This window comes from Galleria mellonella, unplaced genomic scaffold, assembly GCF_026898425.1.
Source record: "Galleria mellonella isolate WM207_F2 unplaced genomic scaffold, CSIRO_AGI_GalMel_v1 utg778, whole genome shotgun sequence".
In the NCBI taxonomy this organism is placed as follows: Eukaryota; Metazoa; Arthropoda; class Insecta; order Lepidoptera; family Pyralidae; genus Galleria; species Galleria mellonella.
This window is the reverse complement of record NW_026442150.1, coordinates 176382-197208: the sequence shown is the minus strand read 5'-3', so window position 1 is coordinate 197208 and position 20827 is coordinate 176382. Positions and strand designations below refer to the sequence as shown.

Sequence of the window (20827 nt, the reverse complement as noted above, 5' to 3'; positions counted from 1 at the left end):
AATATCTAAAATAGGTTTATGATTTGACGTTTTTATGAATAAAGGGATTAGGTTCAGACAAGTAAACTTAAATACATTAGCAAATTCTTAACGGCATTCAAAACGGGCGTCACCCAGTTGTAACATGCCATACATATAGGGACAAGTAATATCCAATATCTATATATCGAGTTCTTCTGGCCATTGATGGCAACACGTTGCGATATCGTTCATACCAGTCGGATATATATATTCATTACGAGCGGGTACTTCTTTTCGATATTATATATTGGATGCCCGATAATCTATCTGTTATTGGGCCAATATATGTATAGATATTTTAACTACGATATATAGATATTGCTATAAAGGCGGAAAGGGACAGGTTGGCGAAAAACATGTGAATCAGATGGCATATTGTTCTCCCGCCGGTAATGCACCGCAGCCGTATAATTAGCGATACTCAGTGTCGACGCCGCGCAATGTATTTGCAATATTACGATGGCCGCGAGGCGCGATACTCGTGCGTACAGCGCGCGGTCAGCGGTCAGCGGTCAGCGGTCAGTGCCGCCTCCTAGTACGTAGTGTCGTACGCTCGTGGCGTTCACCTCGTACAGCTGACTGTGCGCGTCGCGGTAGCATTTTAATACGTATATTAGATAAATTGCTATTTTTTGGTATTTCACTATAAAAATACATATTATTTCTATATATTATGATATAATAGCATAGATTACATTATTTTTTTAATAAAAAAAAAATATCTGTCTGAACTAATGGTTTCTGTTTTTGCCAATGTGTCCCTTACACCCTGTACATTACCCAACCTTACATACATACAATTAAAACTACCAAATTATCCTCTGGGAATAATCAAAATCCTTCCATACAACGTCTTTATTGAAGAACACATAAAACGCAGCGCAATTCAACGTTAAATACCAAACGAATTCGAATAAAATAATTTTAAAGGACGGCCTCACGAAACGCAACCTCAACACTATGTATGGAACTATAAAATACCTAACTTCAAGCATTTTCTGTAGGGCCAACACTAGAAACAAGCATACAGTGTAGGGCATTAGGAACGATATGCAATTCTGTTGTCTTAAATTATCATAAAGGCTGAATAGTAAGAACACATAGATAGGTACAGATGCGTAAATGGCGAAATCATACTTGCCGTACCATCGATTCCAAATGTAGAACGTAAAATGACGATTGTCCGCTAACAAATATGGGTGCACTATTGTATTAAAATGTACTATGCCTACAAATAATATACAAATAAAAACAACTTTAATTTTATTGCTAAATATTAAACTTAGAGTCGTACGCAGTTTAACCAAAACGTATGGTAATGCGAATACTGCGTAGAAAATTAGGAAATAAAACAACTGTGGTAGATGCAGGGCCGCTTCGTGTGCTCCCTTATCGCCTACCACTATGGAACCGTTGATATAAACGAATGCAAGGAAGGATATCAATGTTATACTATGCAGGAATAGATCGAGAAAGTCTTGAAGGGTTATAAACTTGAAAAATGTTACGAAACAAGTGGTTATATGGTAGAATAAGGCGTTGAACAAGTCCGAAATACCATAGTAACGTTTCAGTTTCGACGCGTCCAAATCTTTCGCGATCAACGACTGGCGGCTCAACTTCGCTTTAGTCAAGTACTGATTACCAAACACTCTCGAGCTCTTTATGAAAATATATAAAAGTTTATGGCCAAATATCATAGCCACCCAAACAACGTTCGTCTGCCTCATAACCACACTGCATAATCCAAATATAAAGTTCAACAGTTTAAACTTGTTAACGAAGCCAGAGAAAACTAACAGGAAAGTCAGAGATAGTGTATCGGTGTAATAGACGTGCGAAAAAAAATACAACGGCGGCAGTAGAGCCAAATTTAAAGCTTGCCACACCGTTTTCACATAACTGGTGTTGCCATAAACGAATTTCAAAATGGATGCAAACAGAATTAAATTAATACACGACGCGATTAAATTGATGAAACGTAAATTGTATGTATTGCATTGGAAATGCGAGCCCAAAACTGCAGCTGAGACGAGGTAAAGGCCCGGCAATGTGGTGATCTTTGGGTTCCAGTACGTGAAGTTACGTTCACAGTACGCCAAGCCCTGTGGTATGTGGAACAATTCATCTATTACGATATGTATCGTTCCATAGACCTTGTCGAAGATGAATTTTGACACGCCAAAGTATGCAGCTACGGTGAGGAAGAGGATCAAGTAGTATTTTGGGCTTGACTTCATTATTACTGGTGTTTCTGCAACAAAAATATTTTCCAATTATTTTTTATTTATTTATTTAAGTTTTAATGCACAATGAAACTATGTATACATGATGGACTTAACACCGGACTGTGTTCTCTACCAGTCGACCATTGGATGAACAAAGAAATAAGTATTTTTTTTATACAACTTAGAATGGCAAACAAGCTAAGGGCTCACCTGATGAAAAATTGTAACCGTCGTCTATAGACATGAGCATTACCATGGACATAACAGAGTATACTGTTTCGCACATGATACCCCCCATGAGTTGCCATTCCTGAGGACTCAGGTGTTATTCCTCTGTACCCAGTAAATTCATGCCATATCCCACCTTTCAAACCGAAACACAGCCATGCAAACACAACTGCTTCACAGTAGAAACACGAATGTTTTAATAGGGATGTCGCTGCTCATCCCACACCCTCACTTAGTGGTCTCTTATGACACCCACACTATCATTAACAAATTAATTTCACAGTTATTAAGGCATTTAGTTTAATTTTTAATAGGATGAAAACAATGGCAATAGAATTAATCCACAAAGGTTTCCACGAGGGTCCTAATAAGTGATATTGCAACCCATGGTACTACTAAACTCCATTATCTTTCCCTTTAAAGCATGTTTTACGGAATAATTTTTTGTTATTTTAATAACTTACATATATCATAGTTTTGTGTACCTACATATAAAGGTCTTGTTCTCAATGTCCTCTAGCCAAATGTTGTCTGGAAGAGATTGCTTAGCGATAAGGCCTCCTTTTGTATCACTTCTCATTAATATTTACTGTATTTGTTATTTCTCTTTTTATTTGGTGCAATAAAGTGTAAATAAATAAATAAAGGATCTAGCATGAGAATAGAGAGCTGTTAAAAAAAACTTGAATGTAATTGCTATACTAATATTAAAAAGAGGAAAAATTTATTTATTAATACTTTATTGTACACAAAAAATTACAAATAGGAAAAATTTGTTTAAAATTAATGGAAAAAGTCAAAATTCTACAAATTCAATTTAAAACATTCTTTCACCTATAGAAAGCAACATTATGATAGCAACATAGGTAACAAATAATATAGGCTATATATTATTTATGAAAGAATTACGAAAGAGATTTATCAAGCAAGAATGAATGGAGATGTCGGTAGGGGCCGCCCTAGACGGACGTATGTCGACCAAATAGGCGACGTGCTGAGGAAAGGCCAAATTAAAAGTGCCCGCAACCGGCGAGCGTGTATGAAAAGATTGATGAATGTGGAAGAAGCAAAAGGTTTGTTTGAATCGAAGCATTTGGCGTTCCATTGTTACTGCCTACCCTAATGGGAGACACGCGTGACAGATATGTATGTATTATTTATGAAAATTCTATCTTCCCGTGCGGAGCCGGACCGAAGATATAGTAATGAATAACTCGGACCGGTATCGGAAAAACCGTATTATTCAAATTGGAAAATATAATTACTTACAATTGCTTAGCAAATCAAGTTTTGGCATTAAATTTAATTTCATTACTTTTATGTATAACGAATATAATATAAAACTAATTAAAAAAGGAAAAATTATTCTTTCCTTGTATCAATAGGTTGGTTTACTCACAAAATTTGTTGTCAACATCCACAATGGCTGCAAAACCTTAAATCTGACACGTGTAAACTATTCTCAAGTAATGTTTTATGTTAAAATTTCCTGATAAATTAGCGTACTTCCCATATAAATACTGTTAAAAAAAGTGCCGAATGATAAAAGATGACCATTTTCTGATAACAAAAAAGACGAATGGCGCGATTTTTGACAAATTTTGACAGCTGACAGATTCTTTTTTTTTAAACATTTAGACGAGATAAATACTCTTCTAAATCTATGCATGAAAGTGTTTTATATATTACTTTTGTATTATTGTTCACTGTTATCACCATAAACTTAATATATCGTAATACGTGTTATCTGCGTGCACGCACAAATAATAAAAGAATTGATTGTTACATATGTAAGAAAATAAGCAAAGCTTATTCTGCCATTCAACCGCAAATTATATAATTTACATTACTTCTTATCTAAAAATAATATAACAAATGTATTGACGAAAACCTATTCACTATGAAAACTTATACACATTTTTCATTTCATTCCTACAATATAATTTAATATTAAATAAAAAACTACAGAGGAATTTCACTTCCGGACATAGACTAAGGATATTACCTGTGGTTTATCCAGTTACTAAACATCAAACCTTCCTGTGTTTTTGACATTGACACTACAATCATAAACATCCCTCATTCTTATCATAGATAATTCAAATTCGAATTTCATCATAACGGCCGTTGCTATATTACTTTTCTTAGCAAAAATAAAAACAATTGTTTAATGAATTAAAACTTCTTAAAGCAATGCTTTTCAAATTATCTGACGGTACTATATTTTGATAGAATAATAATGGAAGCTAACGATTTTATTACGAAACTCAAAGCGGACGGGACAGAGAAAGATTTGTGCGATCTTGACAAAGTTTTTGTTGATTACAAAGCAATTTTGGAAAAGCTGAGCGCCAATGATCGTGGTCCATTTTCTCTGAATGTTCTGTGTATTTTATGCAGGTAATATTATTATTTACAAGTTTAAAGTCGTGACTTTAACTGCGGGACTGGGATTAATTAATTGGCCGAAATAAAAAGCAATCTGTTCTTTATTTCAAATATAGTATATGTTTAACTAATTTATCTTTTGAATATATTTTATTACATATTTACGAATTATTATAGATTAACATTTCCCCCTATAAACCATTGAAGTAAATTTCTAGTGCTTTTTTTTTTGTTTAATGGCTGAAAATAAAATAGTGACCCTGCCTGCGCTGTCGGTATAAGCTGGCGGGGCAGTAAGGGGCTATAGGTGAGGATGTAAGCCATTTGACCCTCGTGACAAATTCATCAGGAATTACTCTGATGGTTTCCAGGGGGAACCATGCAAAATTTAACCTTATATTACTAGCAGTTGGGGTTGTTTGACCTCATTACTAAGAATCCCTTTCTGCTCTAACACCAGACACTTTCATATGAATAATAGTTTAATGATCATCTCTCAAATTGCAGGAACTTGGATAAAGTTCCATCATGGAGAGACAAGATAGACGACAAGTTGTTACTCACATTAAGTATTGACTGCGTCAGGGAGACGCGTGTTTTGGACCGCCCGGGACATGTGAAGACGTTAGCTTGCATATACCATATACACAGACATGTTATTAGGAAGGTATTTATTTATTTATTTAACTCTTTATTGCACCAAAACATAAAAAAAAAACAATGACATATAAACAATTCAAGTGAAATACAGTAGCATGGAGTACAGATCGAAATATACATATAAAAGGCGGTCTTATCACTAGGGCAATATTAGGAAAAGCCAATAAATATGGAACACGCTCTGTTGAGAGGCTGTTGCCTAAATGAGAGTGCAGAAATAGGAATCCAATTTACAATAAAAAAAAAGTAAATAATTTAATTTCTTTGGATAATGATTGTAAATTTGTTTACTTACAGAAATCGCAGGTACCACCACAGTTGGTGTTGAAAATTTCAATGATGCCGTTCGAATGTGACTCGGAGACATTGCTGAATGAATACTTCAAGACTTATTGGAGCATTGTAGCTGATAGACTAACATATATAGAATATCTCAAGTCAAAGAAAGCACCCATTGTAAAGTTACTCCCAAAATTGACTGAAGATATAATGAAAGTTATCCAAATATATGATACAGCACAGTATTGCATCAATATATTGGTATTTTTAGTGAAGAAACTACATTCGTTATACAGTGACGACTGTCCGAAGGACCTGAACGGAGTATACGGACAGATATTTGATAGATTCGCAAAGAAGAATGATTTGAAATCGTTCAAGAAGCTAACGGATAGAGAAGTGATGGATTTGTATATAAAACTGAACGAATGTCTGTACACAATTGTGGATAACTTGTCCAGAATGAATTTTGAAGAGTCCGTACTGGGTAATGTTGTGCGTACATGTATTATGTTCCTGGGACATCGTCCCGACATATTCCACTGTTTGCAAACGTTCTATTTGAATTCCTTTTGTAATATATTCCATTATACAAAGAATCCAACATACATAGAGACAATATTTAATAGTTTATTACTTTCATGTGAGAGCACAGAGAAATTGGGTTATGGGAAAGCTATGTACGCTACGTATCCATTCTTAAACCAACTGCTAAGATTGCACATTGAATATTTAGTAAATAATAAAAAGAAATGGACAGACCATTTCACGGAACAATCACAAATATATTGTTTAAATTTCACACTGTTATTAATGGAGAAGTCTAGAAAGACCATTCAATCGGTGAAATGCGAGAATTGTAAAGTCCAATCCGGAGTGCACGATGCTTTACGCCTCTCGTTTCTGACCAAACACTTTGTCACCATGTCTGTGGATCAGGGAATAAATATAAACAACATCTTACCAACATATTACCAGGTAATAGTGGAACAACATAATATGTTGAGCGAATTATGCTCCTTAAATTGTTCTAACCATCATAAATGTTTTCGTAAACTGCAAACCGACGTGCACAACACAGCAATCGTGTTAAACAAAGCGCAGTACTATGAATATTCAATAAAATTATTTAATACATACCTTAAGCACGAAATTAGCTGTTTTAAAAATGAAATTGAGCTTAAAAATATAAGTAGGGCATTGTATAATAAAAGTATATGCGAATTGGATTGTAAAATGTATGAAGAAGCACTAAAAGATACATTTTTGAGCTTGGTTTTTGCACAACCCGATGGGGTGAGCTCAGATAAGTATCTGAGCTTAGCGATGGATATAAAGGCTAAAGCGTTGAAGAATGCTGACGAGGATGATGACGACCAGGATACGCTGCAGCTGATGTCTGTGTTGGAGGCTTGTAAAATGTGTGTTGACAACAGTGTGTATGGGAATTTGAAGCCATTTTTGGCGCCATTACAGTTTAGGTAAGTTTTATGTGAAATTTTAATATATTTTATAATTTTTTTTATGTTTCTATTAATGTTTATTTTTTGTTTTTTCAATATTTTTTTGTTTTCTTAATATTTTTTTTTGTTTTTTAATATTTTTTTTGTTTTTTAATATTTTTTTTGTTTTTTTAATATTTTTTTTTTAATTAATTGCACCGACAAGAGGAAACTCTTAAATGAAAAGAGATTTTTTTTTAATGTTTTTATAATTATTTTTTTGTTTTATTTTTTATTAACATTTTTTTTTAAGTTTTTATTCATTTTTTTTTTTGTTTTTATAATTTTTTTTTCATATTCTTCTTTATTTTGATAAGTTTTGTTTATTTAATTGCTTATATAAGTATATATGCAATAAAATATTAATACCAAACTATGTTACCAATTCAATTCAATTTATTTATTTGCAAACAACACTACATTGTGTTAAATATTTTTTATAAGTAACAAGAAAATTTTATAAAACAACTTTACAATAAAACAGAAAAAATATGAAGCAACAAAATAACCAATAATAATTGTCAAAAATTACAATTAATTTACAAATGTCATTAGTAAGGCATAGTATACAGTACATATAAAAATTGTTTGCTCACTCCATGTCGTGTTTCTACCGTGAAGCAGTTGTGTTTGCATGGCTGTGTTTCGGTTTGAAGGGTGGGATATGGCGTGAATTTACAGGGTACAGAGGAATAACACCTGAGTCCTCAGGAATGACAACGCATGGGGGGTATCATGGGCGAAACAGTATACTCTGTTATGTCCATGGTACTGCTCATGTCTATAGGCGACGGTTACCACTTTCCTTCAGGTGGGCTGTCAGCTTGTTTGCCATTCTATGTTGTATAAAAAAAAATACTATATTTTATCTATTTACAGGGGCACTAATAAATATATTAATTATTTTTAATTTTTAATTTCAGTACACTGTTGAGACATGAATTCTCAATGTACGCGAAGCTCTGGCCGTCTGTGGTACCAATAGCTGGTGTTTGGAGGTCACTGAATGACTTGGCAAAGGGGCAGCATCCGGCTTGGCTGACAAGTAAGTTTTTTTTTTTACTTTTTTATTTAAAGGCTGACATATCCTATAAGGATATGTCAGCCTCGTCATACCCTAATTTTGGAAAATACGTCACATACTTAAAACATTGATACATAAATACATAATACATAATATCTTAGTTAGTCTATTTTCATAAAGGGAATTATTGATACAAAAATATAGTAATTAAAGATTTTGCCATTCCGGAATGTAGGCTCTGCAAGTATATTTGAAAATAAGACAAGTAAGTTGTCCACTACAGGTTGGGGGGGGGGGGAGAAGGGATTGTCAATAATGGGGACTAGAAGCCCCATTGTTAGTAATACCCTATCAGGTCGACCTCCACGCGGTTCCTCCTGGAAACCATCATGATATTTTTGTTTGGGTTTATGGTAATGGAATTGTAACCCCGCCTGTGCTAACGGGATACGCTGGCGGAGCACCAGTGAAGGGTGATAGATGAGAATGAAAACAGACCAGTTAGCCCGTCATGATGAATTCATCAGGAATTAACCATGATAGTTTCCAGGGGGAACCGCGTGGAGGTTGACTGTATTGCTAGCAATGGGTTAGTTAGATCCCATTATAATCCCCTAATAATCCCTTTCCACGCAGTATACCATGTTTTTTTTTAATGTGTGATATTGGAATGGTAACCCCACCCGCGCTATCGGTATACACCGGCGGGGCACCAGTGAAGGATGATAAGTGCGGATGAAGCAGGTCAGTTAGCCCATCGTGACAAATTCAACAAGAATTGTTCACGATGGTTTCCAGGGAGAACCACGTGGAGGTCGACCTGACAGGGTATATTGCTAGCAATGGGAATGTCAATCTCCATTGCTAACAATCCCTTTCCCCCGACAGTATACCATGTTAAGTTTGATTCCAGGCGAGGACACGGAAGTATTACAATGGACGCTGTACGAAGTAATGATGGAAACACCAACAGTTGTTAGGTTAATACATTCTCAGTACTACAGGGACATTGTCACAGATGTTCTGGACAGGATGGATCGGACTCCGGTGAGTTTTCAACCAACTAGGCTACGGTAACCGCATACCGGCAGCACACCTGCAATGCCGTAGGTGTTGTGGGTGACTATGGGCGGCGGTAGTCACTTGCCATCAGGTGAGCCGCATGCTCGTTTGCCCCCTGTGTTGTAAAAAAAAAAACATCAGGTGGGCCGTATGCTTGTTTGCCACCTCAGTGGTATAAAAGAAAAAAAAAACTTTAAAAACAGGAAGGTTCTCAAATCGGTTGTATGTTCTTCCCTGTTTTTTTTTTATGGGTGAAGGTGGAATGGTAATCCTGCCCGCGCTATAGCTGTACGCTGACGGGGCACCAGTGAAGGGTGACAGGTGAGGATGGTGGCAGGTCAGTTGGCTTATAGTGATTAATTGAATAAGAATTAACCACTATGGTTTCCGGGGGGAACCGCGTGGAGGTCGACCCGATAGGGTGTGTTGTTAGCAATAAGGTTTTTAAATATCATTACTAACAATCCCTTCTCCCTATTCCCTGTTTGTTACCTCCTAACTCCGTCAGTTGTAAACCGATTTGAAAAATTATTAACAATTAGTAGTTTTATTAAGTTAACTCCATAAGGGATCATAAAATACCATAACTTTTTCCTTAAATCCAATATGCATAGACTGGAAGATCTGTCTGTGTAGTATCTGACCGCACGCTTGAGACACAGAATGGCCGATTCAGTGGACACTCCTTCTTTGTATCGGAAAGTATATACTTACAGGTTGGTCTTAAAGAAATTTTATTAAAATCAACTAAGTAGTTTAGTTTTTAAGTAAAAATAAGCGGTTTTGTCCAATTAATTTTACCAGAGGGAGACTTTGTACAAAAGTCGATTTTTTTTTATACCACTGAGGTGGCAAACAAGCGTACGGCCCACCTGATGGTGAGTGGTTACCGTAGCCTATGAACACCTGCATTACCAGAGGTATTACGCGCGCGTTGCCGACCCTGAAGAAAACTCTTTACTCCCCTTTTGAAGAACCCCATGCTGTAGTCTCTTGGGAAAACCTCGGCAGGGAGCTCTTGAGTACCTCTGTCCCATTCGTGGTTCAACCGTGAAGCAGTTGTGTTTGCATGGCTGTGTTTCGGTTTGAAGGGTGGGATATGGCAGAGAATTTACTGGGTACAGAGGAATAACATCTGAGTCCTCAGGAATGGCAACGCATGGGGGGTATCATGGGCGAAACAGTATACTCTGTTATGTCCATGGTACTGCTCATGTTTATAGGCGACTGTTACCACTTTCCATCAGGCGGGCCGTCAGCTTGTTTGCCATTCTAAGTTGTATAAATGTTGCAGGGATCGTCGACTAAATTAAAGATGGCCCACGCTACCATACTGTATTTGAAAGCGGAGTATGATCTGGCCGAGGCGAGCCAGAAGTACGGATGGAAGGACGCCGAGCCTGTAAGTATATATGTCCCTATATGTAATAAATAGCTGACCCGAAAAACGTTGTCATATACCCCTACCGCCATCTACCGGATCAGTTTTACTCTGTTGCACCAAAAACAAAAAAATATACACCCTTTTTTCCCCCCTTCTTTTCTTCTCTCTCTTTCCCTCCTGGAGGGCCGACACACTTCTTGTCTCGGTCTTTACTAATATTATTTGTTCTACTATTTATTGGGAACGGGCTAGAGGGAAATAAAACCTTTTATTAGTTACCTCCTTGGTAGCCATGTTTCGAAGTAAAAGGTCATACCATTTTTAAATTACAGGACAGATATGAGTTTACATAGTAATTTATCTGGCCGCAAAACACGACAGATATGGATTTTCATACAACTTTTGCCGGCCGCTGCCCGCATGTATCTGGCCAGTACGGCAATTTTGATTTATCTCGAAGGAGATTGTCAAAATAATGCTCACATTTCCAAGCATGTTTGAGAAAAAGATATTTTTTTATCTTAAATTACAGAGCATGGATCCTGATCAACTCCAGTCGGTTCGGACCCTGTCTCAAGAACACGAAGCCCTGCAGAGAGCCATACAATCCGTCGAGATGTGGATGGGTGTTCATACATTCTCAGATATAAGTAGCTGTATGTATATATTTTTAAATTAGTTTATAATATAACTAGCGACCCGGCCCGGCTTCGCACGGGTGCAGTGCTGATACTAAATATACCTACCTACTACAGAATGTCCTAATAAATAACGTTCACAGCTTTTTTTGTCATTAGACAATACAAACATGATAAAGTGCTATAGGGCGATTTGCGGCCTTCGACGTGCTATTATATACGCACGCGCCGCCGGCCGGGCCAGTACCGTCACACCGCTATGTCCCTGCATTTCAAATTTGTAATATCTTCAGAAATGTTCATTTAAATTACATGCTGTAAAGGGCCATATTGATCTATATTAAATGCACAATGTATTTAAGGTACTTAATTGGATAAAAATTAATGCTGTATTACTTAAAATCGCTTCGTAAATAAGCCATTTTTTTTTCTCGTAAAATGTAAAAGATAAAAAATGGTTATTGTGGCTTTATCTTTAAGAGATAGACGTATACCATCGCGGACTTTTTTGTTGACCTTTTTAAGGTGCACAATACTGTAGTACATTATTTTGATTTATCTCGTAGGGTTCAGCCAGCGTTTGCAATGTAAACGCAAAAAAAATGTGTTTATTCACGACATCACATTAGAAACCTCTAAATTTATCAGCGTTTCTCTACAATATTATGCATGTATTATACATATAAACCTTCCTCTTGAATTACTCTATCTATTAAAAAAACCAGCTTCAAAATCTGTTGCGTAGTTTTAAAAAAAAATAGAGTTTTATCATTTTTGAAATTGGTTGAATAGTAATATATATATATATATATATATATATATATATATATATATATATGTCTGCAGGGGAGACGGCGCGACCGGTGCTGGCGGTGGCGCAAGTGTGCACGATGCAGCTGCTGCAGTCGCGGCAGCCGGCGCCCGCGCTGCAGCTGGCGCTACTGTGCTGCGCCCTGGCGGACACACTGGCCGACAGGTCAATAATATCAATTTTTTTTTTTTTTTTCATTTAAAATCATGTAATCTGTGATATATTTTTTGATGGGTGAAAATGGAATGGTAACGTAAACGTGAAGCTGTCTTCATTTTGGCCAACTTGTCCCTTCCATCTCGTCATATATATATAAATAAGAAACGGTGTGATAAGAGAGAAGTGTGGACTGAAAGACGATGTAGTGACAAAAATCGAAAAAGGAATGTTGCGTTGGTTTGGTCATTTGGAGAGGATGGATGAAAGAAGAATTACGAAAGAGATTTATCGAGCAAGAATGAATGAAGATGTTGGTAGGGGCCGCCCTAGACGGACGTATGTCGACCAAAAAGGCGACGTGCTGAAGAAGGGACAAATTAAAAGTACCCGTAACCGGCGAGCGTGTATGAAAAGATTGATGAATGTGGAAGAAGCGAAAGAGGTCTGTTTGAATCGAAGCATTTGGCGTTCCATTGTTTCTGCCTACCCTAATGGGAGACAGGCGTGACAGATATGTATGTATATATATATACGCGCTTCCTGATGCCATCAAGAGACTACCGACTAAACCGTCTTTAAAAAAAGTTCACGCTTACTTTTTTTTACTTTATCCGAGCAGTAAGTGCTTTATATAATTCTCAATTTCGTATATAATATAGTATATGTCATATATGTGTAAGTATATTTGTTATTCATATATATTTATTCGTTTATATATGTAATTTTAGTATGTATATATATCAATAATTACTAGTACCGCATTCGAGTATTCTGACACTTGTCTATGGTTGACTGGGAGAGAAAGCTTTTAGCATTAAGTCCACCATGTACACATATTTGTACTAATGAATAAATAAATATATAAATAAACCCCCTTACAATTCTGAATTCTGAACCCACAGGTCAGCGTACCTTCGGAATGCGGGCATCATCCTTTACCACGCTGCCAAGCCGAACAGCTACATAGCACAGCTCCTAGCCACTGCTACCAAATACTGTGCCGACCTCGTCAAGGTGAAGGAGACCTTGGATACATCGCTTATATTCATCTGTGACGCAGCGGTAAGTATATTTTTCCAAAAAAGGTTATTTTATGATAATGGAATGGTAACCCCGCCTGTGCTATCGGTATACACTGGCGGGGCACCAGTGAGAGATGATAGGTGAGGATGAAGCAGGTCAGTTGGCACATCATGACGAATTTAACCAGAATTAACCAGGAGTGGTTTCCAGGGGGAACCAGCCTGTGCCATCGGTATACAATGACAGGGCACCAGTAAGGGATGATAGGTTTTTTTTTTTTTGGTGAAAATGGTATGGTAACCCCGCCTGCGCTAACGGGATACGCTGGCGGAGCACCAGTGAAGGGTGATAGATGAGAATGAAAACAGGCCAGTTAGCCCATCATGATGAATTCAACAGGAATTAACCATGATAGTTTCCAGGGGGAACCACGAGGAGGTCGGCCTGGTTGGGTATATATTGCTAGCAATGGGATTCTCAGTCTCCATTACTAACAATCCCTTTCCTCCTGGGATGATAGGCGAGGATGAAGCAGGTCAGTTGGCCCATCATGACGTATTCATCGATAATTAACCAGTATGGTGTCCAGGGGGAACCGCGTAGAGGTTGACCTAATAAGGTAAAATGCTAACGATGGTGTAGTCAAACCCCATTACTACCAATCACTTACCCCCCCTCTGTTTACTGGTATTTTTAATGGGTGATAATGGAATGGTAACCCCGCCTGTGGTATCGGTATACACCGACGGGGCACCAGGGAGGGACGCCACACGAACCTTTATAATAAGTGATTTTAAAAACAAAATATGTAAGGAAGTGATTTTATCCGGTCCAAATGAAAGGCTTAGTACTGAAAAATGATTCCAATATACCTTTACATTAAAGTTATTTTTCTTCATATTTTCTTATGCAACTTAGAATGGCAAACAAGCTGACGGCCCACCTGATGGAAAGTGGTAACCGTCGCCTATAGACATGAGCAGTACCATGGACATAACAGAGTATACTGTTTCGCCCATGATACCCCCCATGCGTTGCCATTCCTGAGGACTCGGGTGTTATTCCTCTGTACCCTGTTTGTAGATATATTACACGAGATGCGGCAGGCTGGGCACGGCGGCCAAGTTGGTGCAATATGCGCAGGCGCAGGTTTTGAGTGCGTACGAGCGGTACGGAGACATCAATCGTAAGCGTCCTTTTTGTTTTATAAATACAGTTCGTTGTGTAATAAAGCGTTCTTTTTTTCTTTTTTAGGGTTCCGTACGTCCAAATGAAAAAAACGGAACCCTTATTCGATCACTTCGTTGTCCGTCTGTCCGTCAACACCCTTTTTCTTAGGAACGCGTGGAGCTATCAAGTTGAAATTAATATCACATACTCAGGTCTGCAATCTCTTAAAGCAGTGAACAAATCGAGCTTCTAAATCGACGCAATCGAAAGATACGGCCGTTTATGTTCCATTTATATCGCATATTTATATTTATGTATTGACTTAGAATCATGGAATTTGACAAGAAGCAATGTCATGTGGCACAAGTAAAGGAGAAAATCGGAAAACCGTAAATTTGTAGGTATTTCACAAAAAAAAAATTAACTTGATGATTTTGCACGGAACCCTCGTTGCGCGAGACCGACTCGCACTTGACCGGCTTTTGTTTTTCTATAATTTCATCATACTGAATCTTTTATTTTTATAATATTAATATAATTTAGATTTCTGTAGTATTTTTAATAGTGTCCGACCGAAACAGGTTTTACAGCCGGAACCGAAACCGAACTTTCGGCCTTGGTCTCAGTTTCGGCCTTAACCGAAACCGAAACTTACCGAAACATGTTTAAAATTTCTCTTCTATACTGGAATCTAGTGTAAAATACACTAGATTTCGGTATATATAGTATATAGTACACAATTGTTTACACAAACACACAGATAGCTAAAGGATCCTTTTATTGTTATTTTTAATGAGGAGTTCCGCGACTGACTCTTGGCCACAGCAGAATATCAGCGTTTTGCTCTTTTAAGGGCAAAGCAATAAACTGAGATGTGACCATTTTGTGTTACTATGGTACATGCATGAAGGAAGGGAAAGAAAGGAGATTGTTAGTTTATATATTTTGTTTTTTTTTGTTTTGTGTTTTTTTATTTTTATTCTTTTATCTCTTTTACTGTGTGTCATGTGTATGTTTGTATTGTAATTTGTGTGCTGTAAGTAATGCAAATAAATTATCTATCTATCTAATAATAAATACTAACTTAAGTATGTAATAAATATGTCATATATATTTATATGTAAAAACATGTTTAAATTATGACTTACTCTTGGAAGTAAACTAAAAAAAAAAAAACAATCTCCAGTTGGACACACACACAACACAAACACACACACACACACACGCACGCACGCACGCACGCACGCACGCACACACAAAGTTTCGGCGCGGCCGAAACCGAAACTAATGCCGAAATTAGAATTTCTGGCCGAAACTAGCTGAAACCGAAACCGAAACCGAAAGTTCGGTCGGACACTAATTTTTAATGAATAATAAATGATACTATAAAGAAGGATTTATGAAAAAACGTCTGTTTGAAGTTCTTTTTGAAGTCGATTGAAAAACAAGTGGTTTCCCAACAGTGGACCTGTCAGTTGGACGGTTACTGGAGGCGCAGTGCAAGATGGGCATCTCCGCCCCGCTCAGCACCACCACCGCCGTCCAGCGGCACTACCTGGCCTTCAACAGCGCTGGTAAGTGCCTTACACAGTCCTATGAGACTAGCGACGCGCCCCGGCTGGTACGCTATTTTTTTTACAACACGGAGCAAACGAGCATGCGGCTCACCTGATGGTAAGTGACTACAAAAGGCCGGCAGCACACCTGCAATGCCGTAGGTGTTGTGGGTGATCATGGGCGGCGGTAGTCACTTACCATCAGGTGAGCCGCATGCTCGTTTGCCTCCTGTGTTGTAAAAAAAAAGTACTGTATCCACAATTACATGGCACAGGTGGCACGTGGTCGGCGCGGCGACTGAACGGTTTGATCTGCCGCTACCAGTGCGGCGTGGCTAGCGTCGGCGCGGTCGGCGCGGCGGCGGCGCGAGGCCGGCCCGGCGCCGCCGCCGCCGCCGTTCTGCCGTCCGCCGGCGCTGCCCTCCGCGGCTTACTGCATGCGGCACGCGCCGACACACATCGTGCGCTTGATACGCAGGTACTAGCTTGTTTTTATACCACACTAGCGGCCCGTCCCGGCTTCGCACGGGTGGACATTTTTACAACATTTTAAAAAGTGATCATTGTGACATAACGATAATAGTTGGACATATAGTGTCGCGGAGTTTTTTGTAGTTATCGATATTTTCTTCAATATTGTAGAACATACTTTTGTTCTATCACCAATAGTTTCCGCAGCGCACGCGACCAAAGATATTTTATAGAATTTTTTTACACCTTCAGTTACGTTACTAAAGTTTTAGTAAGGATCCCTAATCTTTTCTAGCAATAAATATAGCCTATCTTACTCAGGATGAATGTAGCTTTCTAATGGTGAAAGAATTTTTGAAATCGGCAAAGTAGTTTTTGAATTTATTCATTACAAACATACATACACAGGGGGGGGGATTGTTAGGAATGGAGTTCAACATTGCTAGCAATATGCCTTACACCTTATATAAGGTGTAAGGCCAAAAATAATTGCCATAAATTGGCCAAAACTAAAATAGAAACGCCACGACCCTGGGAAACAATCTACCATTTGATTCAGACCATTCTTTTGTTTAGCTGTTTTCGTTTTGGCCAACTACTTGTACCTTCCAGTGTATATACATGTAATTATGTATTATTGTTGTTTTAATCTCTGATTTGAACTACTGCTGCCCACTCGCTACTTCCTACGCCACTGTGTCAGGTTGACTGGAAGAGATCTCTTTTAGAGATAAGTTCGCCTTTTCTTGCATTGTTTTTGTTATTATTAATGTATGTCTTAGCAAAATAAAGAATTTTAATAGTAAAAACCTCTTTTCAGGTAATAATCGACAACCGCCTAAAAATTATACTAGGCCTCCAACCCTCGAGCGTCCAACCGCCCCAAATACAACCCCAAAAACAACTGCACTTCACCCCGAAGCAAAACATCGAAACCATGTTGGAGAATATGACATTTAAAAAGACACAAACTAGTCCAACCCTCCCGTGCATATCTGTGCCGAGCTTCAACACGCCGGACTTCTTAAAACATGTCGCGTGCCGTTGCTTTGCCTGCCAACACCCTTACAGCTACATTATAGCATCCTGCACCGCCGCTCTCGAAGCATCCATGTACTTCAGAGCGAACGAAACGGACATAGCCAGGAATTACTTCGACGGGGCGTTAAACTGTTTCAAATTGGCCGAAACGAAATTGAATGAACTCTTACAAAGTTATAGATGTAAATACGAGAAATTTATAGTGGACATAGTGGAGAGTAATTTGATGGAGGAATTTAACAGATTCCAAGTGCGGAATCTGATAGAGGCGGCGTATTTTGAGTTGTCGTTGAAAAATTACGAGAAAGCCGATGAGTATGTGGTAAGAATACATGAGGTGATGCAGGAGGTGGACAAGTTTGATGGTTTCCTGCGCAATGACGTCATGAACTTGATGATAGCGTCCGCACAGCTGCGGAAGGTAACGAAAAAACCGGTTGAAACCGGTCTAGAAGCGGAATTGGAAAGTTTGAAATTGTCTCCGTCTAACGAGGTTGAACCTCCAAAAACGCCCGAGACCAAACCGAAGAAACCTCCGAAAATGACCAGAATTGTGGTCAAAGACGAGGAGATACTTAAGAAGCGGAAAGTCATTAAGCTAAACCTGGACGAGACTGATGAAAAGGAGCAAGTTACGACCAAAAACAGTAATAAGAAGGAACAGTTCAAAATACCAGTACCCGTGATCAGGACCAGGCACGTACTCGAGTCTATAACGCCGAGAAATACACGCTCCAAGCCAACTGTAGTAGTCACACAGCCAAGCGAAGAGACGAACACTCCCGCACCGGACAAGTCTAACACTGAATTCTTCACTCCGGATTCGACGCCTGACCAATTCTTCACACCCATGACGTCCGTAAAAACTTACTCCAAACAAACCTTAAGACACAACATAGTGAAGAAGCTAGAAACCGAATTCTCAACCCCGAAAACTGATAAAACTGACAAGCCAAAATCGACGATATCGCCCGAGAAAGAGAAGCTAGATTTGCCCAAAACAGTTAGAGCTAGTAGATCGAAAGTGGACAGTAAGAAGTCCTTAAAACGGGCCACCAGTCCGGGAAAATTGGAGAAGAGTTCAAATACCAGGAGCTTAAGGAAGCCAGTTAGTTACCGAATACCTGAGGCTAATTAATATATATCCTGTGATTATATAGATAGAGTGTGACAATACAAATGCTTTGTCTAAAACAGCTCAACTTTTTTATTCATGTGTGCGTGAATAGGGTTGCCATGTACATTTATTACTTACTATGTGGGAGAAATTAAGTACGAATAAGTTTACTATTGTGATCTTCTGGAGGAAACAATAACGATCTATAAAAATATTGACAGATTGAAGAAGATTGAGAGAATGTTAATACATTCGATGCTCTATCTGTATTATCTAATCTCTTTCTTCATAAAAACTAAAACCTTTTTTAACTAATTGACTGTTTTGTCACGTTCTTTCAAATTGGGAATTTTGTGTAAAAGAAAGAGACATTATCTTCTTACCCTTATCCCGATTATTATTTGGGGTCGGCGTAATACGTTTTCCTCTTTCATTCTTCTCTATTCCCAGTCATTTCCGCATTCACTCCCATTCTGGCCATATCGTCTTTCACACAATCCGTCCATGTCTTTACATAACAACAATAACAATAAACATCTAAAAGAAAGAGACAAAACAGATCAATAGCTAAAATAGGGTTTGTGAGGGTAAGTGCATATCAAACGTTTGGACTGTTTGAAACGAGACAAAGTGGTTTACGTTGTAAAGTACATAAGTGTGATGTCAAAATCATTTGCATCATTTTAGAGGGTGTTTTAACTGTGAAAATAAATAAATTTATTTAAGAAACGTAGGTCGAAATATGACAAAGAAGCTTCGAAGTTCGAGCCCCCCAAAAAGATATGAGGCGAGGGATGTGTAAACGACACCTATTGGGACATTAATAATTTTGATTCCCGCCTGTATAGAATTTTGTATATTTTTTATCATTTTAAATACATTTTGCAACCGAACAATTTTTGTTTATTTTGTTTATTCTTTACTGACCACATAACAAAAATGTCTGGAACAAAAGGCGGACTTAATGCTATACAGTATTCTCTCGTAGTCGACCTTTGGCGAAACAGAAATGTAATTATGCGGTGGAAAATTAAAAATTGTTGATGAAAAACAAGTGCGGACGTCTCCATATTGACTTATAAATTATATGACACGTACAATAAAGAATTACAGTACATTATGATCACATAAATATACTTGCATAAATACGTGATATTTTTTTTTTATTGGATGAAAATGTGGTAACCCTGTCTGCGCTAACGGGATACGCTGGCGGGGCACCAGTGAAGGGTGATAGATGAGAATGAAAACAGGCCAGTTAGCCCGTCATGATGAATTCATCAGGAATTAATCATGATAGTTTCCAGGGGGGACCGCGAGGAGGTCGACCTGGTTGGGTATATTGCTAGCAATGGGATTCACAGTCTCCATTACTAAGAATCCCTTTTCTCCCCACACGTGTGATATTTTTAAATTACTAATTACCAAATCCAAGTTTCTGTTCGAGCTTCATCGAACGGCAACACTAAGAGCCGTCGGACGGTCTCGGCTTAGGTCGGCTCTGCTCGACACTTCGTGTCACGCCATCGACGGCACCTTACGCGTATTTTTATTTTATATTGTCTTAGTCGAATTAGAATAACTGCAAAGAGAATTATAACAGCTTTGTAGTCCAATGTTTTACCATTAAATCGTCATCCTTTATTAGTAAAGTCCTAAACACATCGGTCCTTCGAGCCGGATATACCTTTTTTACCAAAGCCAAGTTTTTTTACAAAATCCTACTACCTCTCACTTTAGTACTATTTTCCTGTGTTCTCTCTTCATTTCCCTTCGTCATTTTTTTTCTGTTGTATGTGTGCTGTTAAGTATGTGTATGTTATGTATATATTTAATTGTGTATACATTATATATGTATGTGTATGTATGTATGTATATATGTTTGTATATGATAATATTTATATAATAGTGCGCCACCTACCCTTTATCTTCTCAATGTCCTCTAGCCAAAGGTTGTCCGGAAGAGATTGCTTAGCGATAAGGCCGCCTTTTGTATCACTTCTCACTAATATTTACTGTATTTGTTATTTCTTTTTTTACTTGGTGCAATAAAGTGTAAATAAAT

The 20827-nt window shown here is 37.9% G+C and overlaps 2 protein-coding genes across 4 annotated transcripts; one reads left to right on the top strand and one right to left on the bottom strand.

Annotated features, from left to right (window-relative positions):
- On the bottom strand, nt 1-4072 carry LOC113518808 (putative Dol-P-Glc:Glc(2)Man(9)GlcNAc(2)-PP-Dol alpha-1,2-glucosyltransferase). Of its 2 annotated transcripts, none has more exons than XM_026903844.3 (2): nt 3877-4072; nt 1-2275 (listed from the first exon to the last, which is right to left on the bottom strand). In XM_026903844.3, the coding sequence occupies exon 2, from the start codon at nt 2259-2261 to the stop codon at nt 828-830; it is 1434 nt and encodes a 477-aa protein (XP_026759645.2). In that variant the 5' UTR covers nt 2262-2275; nt 3877-4072; the 3' UTR covers nt 1-827. The 2 variants fall into 2 exon arrangements, with proteins under 2 accessions (XP_026759645.2, XP_052757310.1); XM_052901350.1 differs by lacking the exon at nt 3877-4072 and adding an exon at nt 2967-2985.
- A 510-nt stretch (nt 4073-4582) lies between these two features.
- Nucleotides 4583-20827, top strand: LOC128202162 (uncharacterized). Of its 2 annotated transcripts, none has more exons than XM_052901349.1 (13): nt 4583-4877; nt 5373-5532; nt 5823-7285; nt 8230-8351; nt 9244-9377; nt 10687-10794; nt 11309-11426; nt 12261-12390; nt 13287-13446; nt 14491-14593; nt 16041-16151; nt 16409-16611; nt 17425-20827. In XM_052901349.1, exons 1-13 carry the CDS (start codon nt 4717-4719, stop codon nt 18781-18783), a joined length of 4332 nt encoding a protein of 1443 aa, XP_052757309.1. In that variant the 5' UTR covers nt 4583-4716; the 3' UTR covers nt 18784-20827. The 2 variants fall into 2 exon arrangements, with proteins under 2 accessions (XP_052757309.1, XP_052757308.1); XM_052901348.1 differs by having other exon boundaries at nt 11309-11432.

Excerpts from the sequence above, each read along its gene's own strand:
- LOC113518808 (XM_026903844.3), bottom strand. The coding sequence starts at position 2,261 with ATGAAGTCAAGCCCAAAATACTACTTGATCCTCTTCCTCACCGTAGCT.
- LOC128202162 (XM_052901348.1), top strand. The coding sequence starts at position 4,717 with ATGGAAGCTAACGATTTTATTACGAAACTCAAAGCGGACGGGACAGAG. Across the intron at positions 10,795-11,308 it reads GATGGAAGGACGCCGAGCCT|AGCATGGATCCTGATCAACT; the intron begins GTAAGTATATAT and ends CTTAAATTACAG. Across the intron at positions 16,612-17,424 it reads ATCGTGCGCTTGATACGCAG|GTAATAATCGACAACCGCCT; the intron begins GTACTAGCTTGT and ends ACCTCTTTTCAG.